Source organism: Lepus europaeus, chromosome 5 (assembly GCF_033115175.1).
Source record: "Lepus europaeus isolate LE1 chromosome 5, mLepTim1.pri, whole genome shotgun sequence".
In the NCBI taxonomy this organism is placed as follows: Eukaryota; Metazoa; Chordata; class Mammalia; order Lagomorpha; family Leporidae; genus Lepus; species Lepus europaeus.
In genome coordinates this window covers 21428369-21440617 of record NC_084831.1, presented here as the reverse complement: position 1 = coordinate 21440617, position 12249 = coordinate 21428369, and the positions used below count along the sequence as shown (strand labels likewise).

The window sequence follows — 12249 nt, the reverse complement described above, 5'->3', positions numbered from 1 at the left end:
TAGTGCGCCACAGCGCTGGCCCCTGGGAGAGATCTTCTATCTGCTGGTTCACTCCCCAAATACTCCAACAGTCAAGCCAGTTGGTATCCCAGAACTTCATCTGGGTCCCCCACATGGGCGGCAGAGTCCCAAGCACTGGGGCCATCTTCTGCTGCTTTTCCAGGCCCATTAGCAGGGAGCTGGCACCCACAGAATGCGAGTGGCTTAACTCGCTGTGCCTCCACACCAGCACCTGCATGCTGTTTTGAAATCTTGTGCCATTTTACGTTGTCTCATCCTGGACAAAGGAATCATCATTCCTTTGTATCCACGCTGTATCCACCACCTATGCATTATTTAGTAGCCATCTCAGTGATCAGACTGACTGCCACAGTACCACACTGCTTGTGGTTAAGTAATCCTTAGTTCACTGAATATTAGCCCCAAAGCACGTAAGTATCAGTACTGGCAATTTGGATATGCTAAAGAAAACCTGGACAGTTCTTCATTTAAGTGAAAATGTAAAGGTATAGTAAAATATTGTGAGTCCACATTCATGTAACTTTTATTACAGTGTACTGTTACAGCTATTCTATTAGTTATTAATGTCTCTCTGTGCATAATTCATAAATTTAAATGTATGTATATATGAACAGGAAAAAAGGAATTGAGGGGTTGGTACTAACCAGTTTTAGGCATCCACTTGGGAGTCTTGGAACATATTCCCCATAGGTAAGAGGGGAATACTGTGGTGTACTGAACATTTTACATGGGTACACAGATTTTTAAGTGTACAATATGGCTTGTTTAATAATACATACAAAGTTATGAGCATAATCTCTAGAGCTTATTCTGCAGCTTAATTGAAACTGCCTATTTCACCCCTAACCTCTGCTCAGTCCCTGGCAACCACCATTCTACTTTGTGTTTCTAGAAGTATGACTATTTTAGGGGCTAGCGCTGTGGCGTAGCAGGTAAAGCACCGTCTGCAATGCTGGCATCCCATATGGGTGCTGGTTCAAGTCCAGGCTGCTCCACTTCCAATCCAGCTCTTTGATATGGCCTGGGAAAGCAGTGGAAGGAGCCCCAGGTCTTTGGACCCCTGCACCCGTGTGGGAAACCTGGAAGAAGCTCCTGGCTCCTGGCTTCAGATCAGTGCAGCTCCAGCCACTGTGGCCAAGTGGGGAGTAAATCAGCTGATGGAAGGCCTCTCTCTCTCTCTCTCTCTCTCTCTCTCTCTCTCTGCCTCTCCTCCTCTCTGTGTAACTTTGACTTTCAAATAAATAAATCTTTAAAAAAATGAATCTTTTAAACAAAAACAGTATGACTATTTTAAATTTTTTACACTCAAGTCTCACTTTTTAACCAATCACAGCTGACAGTTACTGAAAATCAAATATAATGGTGTTCTGTCAGATTTAAGAGAAACATAATTTGCTTTTTTTAAAAAAAATATTTATTTACTTGAAAGAGTTACACAGAGATCGGCCCCATTAATACGCTTTTAAGAAACATACAGTCGCCGGTGCCGCGGCTCAATAGGCTAATCCTCTGCCTGCGGCGCCGGCACCCCAGGTTCTAGTCCCAGTAGGGGTGCTGGATTCTGTCCCGGTTGCCCCTCTTCCAGGCCAGCTCTCTGCCGTAGCCCAGGAGTGCAGTGGAGGATGGCCCAAGTGCTTGGGCCCGGCACTCCATGGGAGACCAGGAGAAGCACCTGGCTCCTGGCTCCTGGCTTCGGATCAGAGCAGTGTGCCGGCCGCGGCAGCCATTTTGGGGGTGAACCAATGGAAGGAAGACCTTTCTCTCTGTCTCTCTAACTCTGCCTATCAAAGAAAAAAAAAAAAGAGAGAGAGAGAAACATCCAGTCCAGTAAGGAAGTGGGGGAACGGACACACATACTTTGAAACATTCAGGTAGGACCTCTGAGAATGCTACACCCAGCACAATTACAAGTGGGGCAGCATTTCAGAAATGCATTAGGGGGCCTGGTGCTGTGGCCTAGGGGGTAAAACCGCCACCTGCGATGCCGGCATCCCATATGGGCGCAGTTCAAGTCCTGGCTGCTTCACTTCCAATCCAGTTCTCTGCTATGGCCTGGGAAAGCAGTGGAGGATGGCCCAAGTCCTTGGGCCCCTGCACCCGTGTGGGAGATCCAGAAGAAGCTCCTGGCTCCTGGCTTTGGATCATCGCAGCTCCAGCCATTGCGGCCATCTGGGGAGTGAACCAGTGGATGGAAGACCTGTCTCTCTCTCTGCCTCTCTGTAACTCTGTCTTTCAAGCAAATAAATCAATTAAAAAAAAAAGAAGAAGAAATGCATTAGGGTAGTTTGAAAGGCTTCCTAGAAGACCTGGAAACTGGGTAAGAGTTGTACAAGTGGAGGAAGGGGAGGATTCTGTGGAGCAGAGATCAGAGGCAGAGGTGGCGTTGGCAGGCTGCCAGTGGAGGAAGCATGACTATTTCAGATGCTTCATAGAAGTAGAGAAATGTAGTATTTGTTCTGTGACTGGCTTATTTTACCTAGCCTAAGGTTAGGTTCATCCACACCGTCCTATATCGCAGGACTTCCTTCTTTTTCAGGCTGGGCATACACCACACAGCCTCAATCCACTGACAGACATTAAAGTTGTTCTCCGATCTTGACTATTATGAATATTGCTGAAGTGAACACAGGAGCAGTAATATCTCATTAAGATCCTCAGAAGAGGGACTGCTGGGTAATGCAGTTGTATTTATAATTTTTTGAGGAACTGCCACACTGTTCTCCACAGTGGCTACAAAATTTTGCATTCTCATAAAAAATAACAGGATTCCAAATACTCACATGCTCATTTAACAGAGTTATTATTTCACATCCTCATCAACACTTGTCTTTGTTTCTCAGATAACAGCCGACAGGTGTGAGATAATTTGTAGTTCTGACTGGTGATTTTGAGCATATTTTCATATACTTGTTGGCCATCTGTATGTCTTTGGATTACTGTGGTTTTAATTCACACAGCCCTAGTGATTAATTATATTGAACATCTTTTCATAAACTTATTTGCCAGCTGTATCCCTTATTTGGTGATGTTTCTGCTCAACCCTTATGCCTACTTTTTTAGTGGATTGTTCGTTTTCTTACTGAGTTTTGAGAATTCTTTGTATTATGCAAGACCTTCACCAGATATAAGACTTGAATAATTTTCTGTTGGTATCTGACTTATTTTCACTCTTTATAAAGTGTATTTAAAAGAACAGAAGTTTTTAGATTTTGGGTAAGCTCTGCCTATGATGTCAGCATCCATATGGGCACCGATTACAGTCCTGGCTGCGCTACTTCTGATCCAGTTCCCTGCTACTGCACCTAGGAAAGCAAATAAAGATGGCCCAAGTACTTGGGCCCCTGCACCCATGTGGGAGACCTGGATGAAGCTCCTGGCTCCTGGCTTCGGCCTGGCCCAGCCTTAGCCATTGGTGGCCATTTAGGGAGTGAACCAGTGGGTTGAAGATTTTGTCTCTCTGCAACTTTGCTTTCCAAGTAAATAAAAAAAATTTTTTTTTAACTATTTTGATGAAGTGCAATTGTATCAATTTTTTTAGGAATCATGCCTTCAAGGTTGTTTTAAATTTTTAAAAATTAAAGATTTTGAGTCCTATTGCTTAATTCATATCATAACTAAGAAATTTTTGTGTACCCCAGGTTCACAAAGATTTTTTTTTTGAAGATTTATTTATTTATTTATTCGGAAGTTAGAGTTACACAGAGAAGGCAAGGCAGAGACAGAGGTCTTCCATCCACTGGTTCACTCCCCAATTGACTACAACAGTCGGAGCTGTGCCCACAGAAGCCAGAGCCAGGAATTTCTTCCAGGTCTCCCACATGGGTTAAGGGGCCCAAGGACTTGGGCCATATTCTACTGCTTTCCCAGGACATATCAGAGTGCTGGATCAGAAGTGGAGCAGCTGGGACTTGAACTGGCGCCCCATGGGACGCTGGCACTGCAGGCAGCGGCTTTACCTGCTGTGCCACAGCACCAGCCCCGAAGAATTTTTTTTAAAGATTTCTTTATTTGTTTGAGAGGCAGAGTTACAGACAGAAAGAAGAAGAGGTGGAGAAAGGTCTTTTATTCACTGGATCACTCCCCAAATGCCTCAACAGTTGGAGCGGGGCTGATCCAAAGCCAGGAGCCTCTTCCGGGTCTCCCAGTGCAGATGCAGGGGCCCAAGCACTTGGGCCATCTTCCACTACTTTCCTAGGCCACAAGCAGAGAGCTGGATCTGAAGAGGAGCAGCCAGGACTAGAATTGGTGCCTGTGTGAGATGCCGGCACCACAGGCGGAGGCTTAGCCTACTAAGCTACAGCGCTGGCCCCCAGATTTTCTCTTTTCTACAAAACCAGCTTCAGCTATAATACTTCATTTAAAAGTATTTATTTATTTATTTAAAAAAAAGAGATATTCCTTATCTGCTGGTTCACTCCCCAGGGCTAGGCCAGGCTGAAGCGACAAGCCAGGAACTCCATACAGGTCTCCCACGTAGGGGCAGGGACCCAAGACTGGAGCCATCACTGCTGCACCACAGGGCATGATCAGCACGACACTGGGGCTGGAGCTGGGCCTTGAACCAGGCACTCAGATGTGGGCTGCAGGTGTCCCGAGCAGCGGCTTCACCACTGTGTAAACGCTTATGCTCTCACGCTTTAGAATCCATGGTGCATTCTGAGTAATTTTTCCATATAGAACAAGGTATTAGTTGAAGTTATTTTTATGTATGGGTACCATATGTACACATAATGTGCCAGAACCATTTAGCTGAAAACATTATCTTTTCACCTTTGTGTAAAATCAGTTGAACCTATATAGATGGATCTATTTCTGGCTTTTTTTTTTTTTTTGACAGGCAGAGTGGACAGTGAGAGAGACACAGAGAGAAAGGTCTTCCTTTGCCGTTGGTTCACCCTCCAATGGCTGCCGCAGCCAGCGCGCTGCGGCCAGCGCACCGCGCTGATCCGAAGCCAGGAGCCAGGTGCTTCTCCTGGTCTCCCATGGGGTGCTAGGCCCAAGCACTTGGGCCATCCTCCACTGCACTCCCGGACCACAGCAGAGAGCTGGTCTGGAAGAGGAGCAACCGAGTCTGGCTTCTTTTTTGCTCCACTGATTTATTTATGTCAGTACCACACTTTAAATTACTTTAGCTTTAAAGTATATTTTGAAATGATATTGTTAGTCCTCCAACTTTGTTCCTCTTTTTCATAGTTGCATTGGTTATTCTAGGAAAAAGGAATCTATTTTCAAAGATGCCCATTTACACCTAATTCAAAATCCTGAAGTTCTTTTGCTGATATTCTGAGACAGCTGGAGTTCTGCAAGACTACCATCTTGTTAACATTAGTCACCAAGTCCTGGCAACCAGATCTCAAAGGCAGAAAAGACAGAGGGGCCAACGCTGTGGCACAGTAGGTTAACGCCCTGTCCTGAAGCACTGGCATCCAATATGGGTGCCGGTTCAAGACCCGGCTGCTCCACTTCTGATCCAGCTCTCTGCTATGGCCTGGGAAAGTAGTGGAGTACAGCCCAAGTGCTTGGGCCCCTGCACCCACGTGGGAGACCCGGAAGAAGCTCCTGGCTCCTGGCTTCGGATCGGGGCAGCTCTGGCCATTGCAGCCAACTGGGGAGTGAACCAACAGATGGAAGACCTCTCTCTCTCTCTCTTTCTCTGCCTCTCCTCTCTCTGTGTAACTCTTTCAAATAAATAAATAAATCTTAAAAAAAAAAAAAAAAAGACAAGACAGAAAAGGTTCAATCAGTTGCTGTGGATTCTGGTTAGCTACTTGTAAAATCAAGGGATGAACCATGGAACTAATAACAAATCAGCTATCTGTCACTCTTTACAAGAGCTGAAAGGATATAGACTTGGCAGTGGCCAGTGCAGATACCACTTTCCTACAGCTAATTAGGTCCAGCAAAGCCTGCTTTCTCTGACCTCTCCAAATGATGTCCTTCCAAGTAAAATAAATTTCTAGAAAGATACATCCAGTCCTATACTGGGTATAAAGTAATAATAATGCTGTCCTTTAAATGGACAGATAAGAACCATTGTTGTGTGGTACAGCAGGTTAAGCCACTGCCGGCAACACTGCCATCCCATATCGGAGCACCGGTTTGAGTTCTGGCTTCAATTCCAATTCAGCTCCCTGCTAATGTGCCTGGGAAGCCAGCAGAAGAAGGCCCAAGTACTTGGGCCTCTTCCACCCATGTAGGAGATGTGGATGGAGTTCTGGGCTCCTGGTCTTTTTTTTTTTTTTTTTAAGGTTTATCTGTTTATTTGAAAGAGTTACACACAGAGAGAAGAAGAAGGAGAAAGAGAAGGAGAGGGAAAGAGTGGGGGGGGAGGGGGAGGGGGAGAGGGAGAGAGAGAGAGAGAGAGAGAGAGAGGGGAAAGAGAGGTCTTCTATCCGCTTGTTCTTTCCCCAATGGAGCCAGGAGCCTCTTCTGGGTCTCCTACATAGGTATGGGGGCCCAAGCACTTAGGCCATCTTCCACTGCTTTCCCAGGCCACAGCAGAGAGCTGGATTGGAAATGGAGCAGCTGGGTCCTAAACCAGTGCCCATATGGGATGCCGGCACTGCAGGCAGTGGCTTTACCAGCTATACCACAGCACTGGCCCCTAGGCTCCTGGTTTAGGCCTGGTCCAGCCCTGACCATTGTGGCCATTTGGGGAGTGAAGACTTCGCTCTCTTTTTGCCTGCCCCTCTTTCTGTGCCACTCTGCCTTTCAAATAAATGTTTGGTTTTTTTTTATGGACAGATAACAGTCTCTTCATTAGTAGTCAACAGTAGTGGAGATGACTTTACCAGGAACAGCAGTAACTTAAAGGGATAAGGAATATGGATTTATTACTTTAAAATTTATGACAAAAATGGGGTGGGGAGCAGGGGTTAAAGACTTCAGTAGGATTATCCTAATACTCTCACTTAGAACAGTGGTTCTCAAAGTATGGTTCCAGCACAAACAGTATGAGAAAGAATATAAACTATCAGGCCCCATCCAAGATAAAAAACTGGGTGTAGACCTCAGTGATTTATTTTTTTCCTTAAATTTTTACTGATTTTTATTGTACTTGAAAGAGAGACACAGAGAGACAGAGACAGAGAGAGAGAGACAGACAGAAACTGCCAGCCACTGACTTATTTATTCCCCAAATGTCCACATTAGCCAGAACTGGGCCAAGTAGATGCCAGAAACTCAGAACTCAATTCAGGTTTCCCACATGAGTGGCAGGGGCCCAGGTACCTGAGTCATCATCACGGCTTCCCAGATTGCACATCAGTAGGAAGCTGATTCAGAAGCAGAAGAGCTTGGACTTGAACCAAGCACTCCGGTATAGAATGTGGGTGCCCTAAGTGGCAACTTAACCACTGCACACAACACCCATCCCCATGATCTGTTTTTTGACAAGCCTTCCAGGTGATTCAGACAAATACTAAAGTATGAGAACCACTGACTCAGAATTGATTAACATAGCAAAAAATAGGTAACAACTTCCAAATCCAGTAATACAGGTATAGCTTAATAACTTACATTACACCAACTAATGCATGGTAATTTTTGGTAGGCTTGAGTCCTGGCTACTCAGCTTCTAGGCAAGATTCCTGCTGATGTGCCCAGGAAGGCAATGAAGATGGCCCAAATACTTGGGTCCCTGCCACTGTATAGGAAACCCATGTGGGATTTCTGGCTCTTGGCTTTGGCCTGGTCAAGATCTGGCTGCTGTGGGCATTTGGAGAGTAAATCAGCAGATAGATCTTTCTGTCTTTCCTTCTCTTTCATGTCTTTTAAATAAGTAAATCTTTAAAAAAATAGATATATGAGTGTGGGTTATTGATTGGGTTGGTATCTCATGGGTAAACAAGTGGATAAAACTGTGACAGTGTTTGTGTCCCAGGAACCACCCTGTTTCCCTAGAAACCTGGGCAAGACTTGACGTTCCATCTAGTGGTTTAAAGTTCTCAGAGTCGAGGCTGGCACTGTGGCGTAGCAGGTAAAGCCACTGCCAGCAGTGCTGGCATCCCATATGGGTGCTGGTTCGAGTCCCAGCTGCTCCACTTCCGATCCAGCTCTCTGCTATGGCCTGGGAGAGCAGTGGAAGATGGCCCAAGTCCCTGGGCCCCTACACCCATGTGGAAGACCTGGAGGAAGCTCCTGGCTCCAGATCGGCGCAGCTCTGGCCATAGTGGCCGACTGGGGAGTGAACCAGCGGATGGAAGACCTCTCTCTCTTTTCTCTCTCTCTGTGTAACTGACTTTCAAATCAATCAATCAATCAATCAATCTTTAAAAAAAAGTTCTCAGAGTCAGTTAGTTCCTTTACAAATTCTTAGAGGATACCTGCTTTGCTTTGAATATGATTTGGTCACTGAACTCAGGTAGGACTTTAAATCCCAACGTCATAAATTAAGAGGTACTAATTAGAAAATTAATCAGATGCTCCTAGGTGGGACATGGTGGGAGGTCCTTGGGTCACTGATGGTATGTCAGAAGGCAGTTGTTGTGAGAAGGTTTATAAATGTCCGTCTGTGCCAATTCTGCTTCCTGGCTTGCCAGGCAGTCTCCTCTGCACACCCTCTACCAGTGTCACCTGCCATCTTCATCAGATGCCAGAGCAGTGCGGCTGCCCGTTCTTGGGGTTTAAACTTCCAAAACTAAATAAACAAGCTTTTATATTTATAAAGAGATATATCTCTGCTTCAGATATTTTAAAGTAATAAAAGTAACAAAAAAGCTAATACAATTCCCAACTTGATTCAATATGTATTTTTAAAGTATACTAAAGAAAAAAAAAAACCCACAACATAAATTAATGTTTCACCACAAAATAAGCATCTAACACATACTTTGGCATAATCAAATCAGATCCAGCTAATCTAAGCAAAGGCCTACCGGATCAGTGTGTTCCCAATCTGGTGCCGTATTTCATTCCACTCCTCCTTGCTTTTATGAGGCCAAGAGTTCAAGTTCAACTCTGGTTCACTGGGTCTCTGGTTCAGCTTCATTGCCAGTGTGTCTTTCCTTTTCACTTTGTTGGCCAGAGCACCTTTGTACAGGGGAAGAAAAAAATGTTGAAGACATCTAAAAATCTTTTTAGTCAGATGGATTCAGGTAGGCAAAAGATATCCTCTCTTCTAAAATTTTTCTCCTTAGTAAGAGTTGCTGGAGGAAATAGCATGAGTCAGCCCTCTGAATTAAAACATAACAGCTTTACACCAACACATCTTATAATCTATCTGTTCTTCAAGCTTCTTTCATTCTTAGGAATCGGGAATTCATTATCTACAAAAACTTGTGGGCACAAACATGGCTTTTATTGTCTTAACTGTGTAACAATACTGAAGGAGAGTATCACTTAGTTTTTTCTTCTTAGCACAAATGCCTGCGATATCCTTTTAGCCATCCAGGTAAATGGTTTGAGAGGCAGAGAAAATACAGACAGGCAGACAGGGAACTATTCACTGGTTCACTCACCAAATGCCCACAATGGATAGGACCAGGGCAGGCTGAAGCAGGGAGCCAATAGCTCAATCCAGGGTTCTGATATGGGTGGCAGGGATCCAAGTACTTGAACCATCACCTGCTGCCTCCTAGGGTGTGCACTAGTAGGAAACAGTCAGGAGTTGGAGCCAGGTACTCCAACATGGGATACAAGTAACAGGCTAAATGCCTGCTCCAAGGTGAATATATTTTTGGTTTTACATCAAAACCAAACTGACTCAATCTACTTGGCTCCCTCATAGCGTCTTTTAACACAGGGCTGACAGCAGGGACAGGGAGTTCTGCACAGTGGCTTCCAACGTTATCCATATGGCTGGATGGAAGAGGGTGCCCATCTCCTTTCATCTTACAGTTCCTCAAACAGCAAGCAGTTTTATCTGTAAAAGAATCGTCTCTTCTGCCCCCCCTCCTTTCTTACTCTGATGGCATTCGTCTTCATCCTCCTCATCTCGGTATTGAATGGGACCCTCTGAATCAGAGTCACTCTCCTTTTCCTCCTCCTCCTCCTGTAGACACTGTGGCAGTTTAGGAATGACTGAGGTAGATGTCACATCTTCACTGAATGAAGACGGGCAGATTTGCTCTTCTTCTTCTTCATCGTCTGGACTAACAAATTAACATAATCACATTTCCTTTTCAGAAATGAAGGCAATAACTGATTTTTAAGACAAAGGACTGAAGTAACTATGGAAAGTTCATGAATGAAATGCCTGATAAATCCCTCCCATAATGGTAGTAATCTTGCCAAGAAACTTTTTAGCAGCTATTAATCCAAACAGCTCAGGGTACAAATCCCAGGTCTGTCTCTTACTAGGCACTGGTGCTTTCCAGAAGGTCTAACTTTGTTCTCACAAGCCTACAGAGTAGATCTCATTCTCATTTAGAGATGAGATAGCTAAAGCACAGAAATGTTAAGTAACTTAGTAACTTACCCTACTGCAAGCTAAGACTGGTAAAACTGGGATGGGAACACAGGCTATCTTGCTCCAAGGTAAAGGTTCCTATGCACCAAATTATATATGCATTGCCCTCCTTGTATAAATCAAATGATTTTAATTTTCCCAAATCTCCATGAGCACTCAGGGAAGACTGAAATTCTATTAGGATTGCAGAAGAGCTTAAATTTTATGTATCTTAGAGTAGATATAAAATGTCAGACTGGAGAGAAGCCTTCTACTTACAGGGCATGTAGGTAAGAAACCTTTAATTGATTCCACAGATTTTTAAAATGTCTAAAATTAACAAACAAACAAAAGCTTTTCGAAAGGTATGGAATGTGGTAAAACCTTTAAATATTTTACATGTCAATATTTCAGAACAGTCACATGAAATCTCACATTTCTAATACTATACTAAGAGAAGTATCAGTATCTTGTAACATTCTGAAGTTCTCCCTCCCACCTGTCCCCAAAAAAGAAAAAGCCTCCTCCATGAAAAAATTTAAAAAATGTATTACAGAAATCAGCAGGGTAAAAAAATTCCAAATTCTAGAATTTATCCTTTTGGCAGAATTTTCTATGTACTTTAAACTTCCAATATCTTTTTATAAGTAATTTTTTCCTGGTAGGGTTACCTAGAATAGACAAGGAGAAACAAGAGGCAAGCTTGAAAGGTACTCACACTTTCAGCATTTCAATAGTGACAGGAAGTGACCTGGTCCGACCCAGGGTGTTGCTATCTTCAGAAAAGTTGTCACTGTTCTCAAAGAGCAATGAATGAGCCCTGTGAGAGCCCTCCAAGGGAGGCGTTGTGGGAAGTGGGCTGGTCAGGGCCTGCTGGATTCGAATATGCAGTGGGACTGGGGGCAGCCTAGAGGGTATATGGGGCTCTCCAAAGCTCTGGTCCAATATCCTCTTGGGGACTTCTTTTTTCTGATCTTCCTGCTGGCGAGCCTCATGGGGTAGATCTAAGGGTGGAAGAAACTCAATTTCTGGCATAACTTGGAAAGTCTTAGTAGGGACTAGAGGGGACCTCGGGGGCTCTGGAGGAATATGAGTAGGCAGTGGTGGGGAGGGGGTGGGGGGTGGCAGCATCAGCAGTGGTTCGGAGCCTACAGAGCCTGTGTTCTCTCTTTGATCACTTGGTGTCTTCGTGGTCGCAACAGCAGCAAGTTCCAAGGTGGGTACCAAGCTTGATGGAATGATTCTCTTGGGTGGTAAAGGTGGGGATGGTTTTGATAATAATGTACCACTGTTTATTGCTTGAGACAGTTCAGCTGAAAAAGAGAGCAATCCTTCAGTTTATCATGGCTTTACACTGCTTTGAGGAGCCAGCCCAAGGCCAAGAATCTGAGTTGAGCTCTGTCTTCATTATTCAAACACATTATATAATTTCATGACTTTGCCATTCCTCCCTCACATATTTCTATCCTGAAACAAAATTTATATGTATTCTAACAGAAGGCCTAGGGCATGGGAGGCCCAGAAGCCCTGGTATATGTGTACGTGTTGGGTACAGTTATGGGAAGCAAGTGGTCATGCTGGTCACAAGGCAGGGAAGTGGTGGTGGCAAAGAGAAGAGCGGAGGGGCGGGTTGGCTGCTGTCAACATGGTAGTGTTCCCTACATATTCACTCCTCCTGTAGTGGCCCTGCACTGATGCACGGGTGCTCCTAGGCAGAACAGGCTGGTGGCTGAGGGCCTGGAAGCAGCAGGTTTTCAGTTGTGGCTTTACTGATAAAGTGGATTTCTGTAACGGAAATCGGAAGCCCATAGCAGGAAGGGGAATGAAGGCAGGAAATACAG

General features: G+C 44.6%; 1 protein-coding gene across 17 annotated transcripts in view; it reads right to left on the bottom strand.

The window, feature by feature from the left end:
• LOC133759570 (mediator of RNA polymerase II transcription subunit 18) overlaps window positions 1-12249 on the bottom strand; it is a 187565-nt gene that overhangs the window by 14912 nt on the left and 160404 nt on the right. For all 17 annotated transcript variants that reach the window (XM_062190762.1, XM_062190763.1, XM_062190760.1 and 14 more), the window contains 3 exons: window positions 11127-11721; window positions 9925-10112; window positions 8898-9051 (listed from right to left, as the gene is read on the bottom strand). In XM_062190762.1, coding sequence (XP_062046746.1) covers window positions 8898-9051; window positions 9925-10112; window positions 11127-11721 — 937 coding nt within the window. The remainder of the gene's footprint in view (window positions 1-8897; window positions 9052-9924; window positions 10113-11126; window positions 11722-12249) is intronic.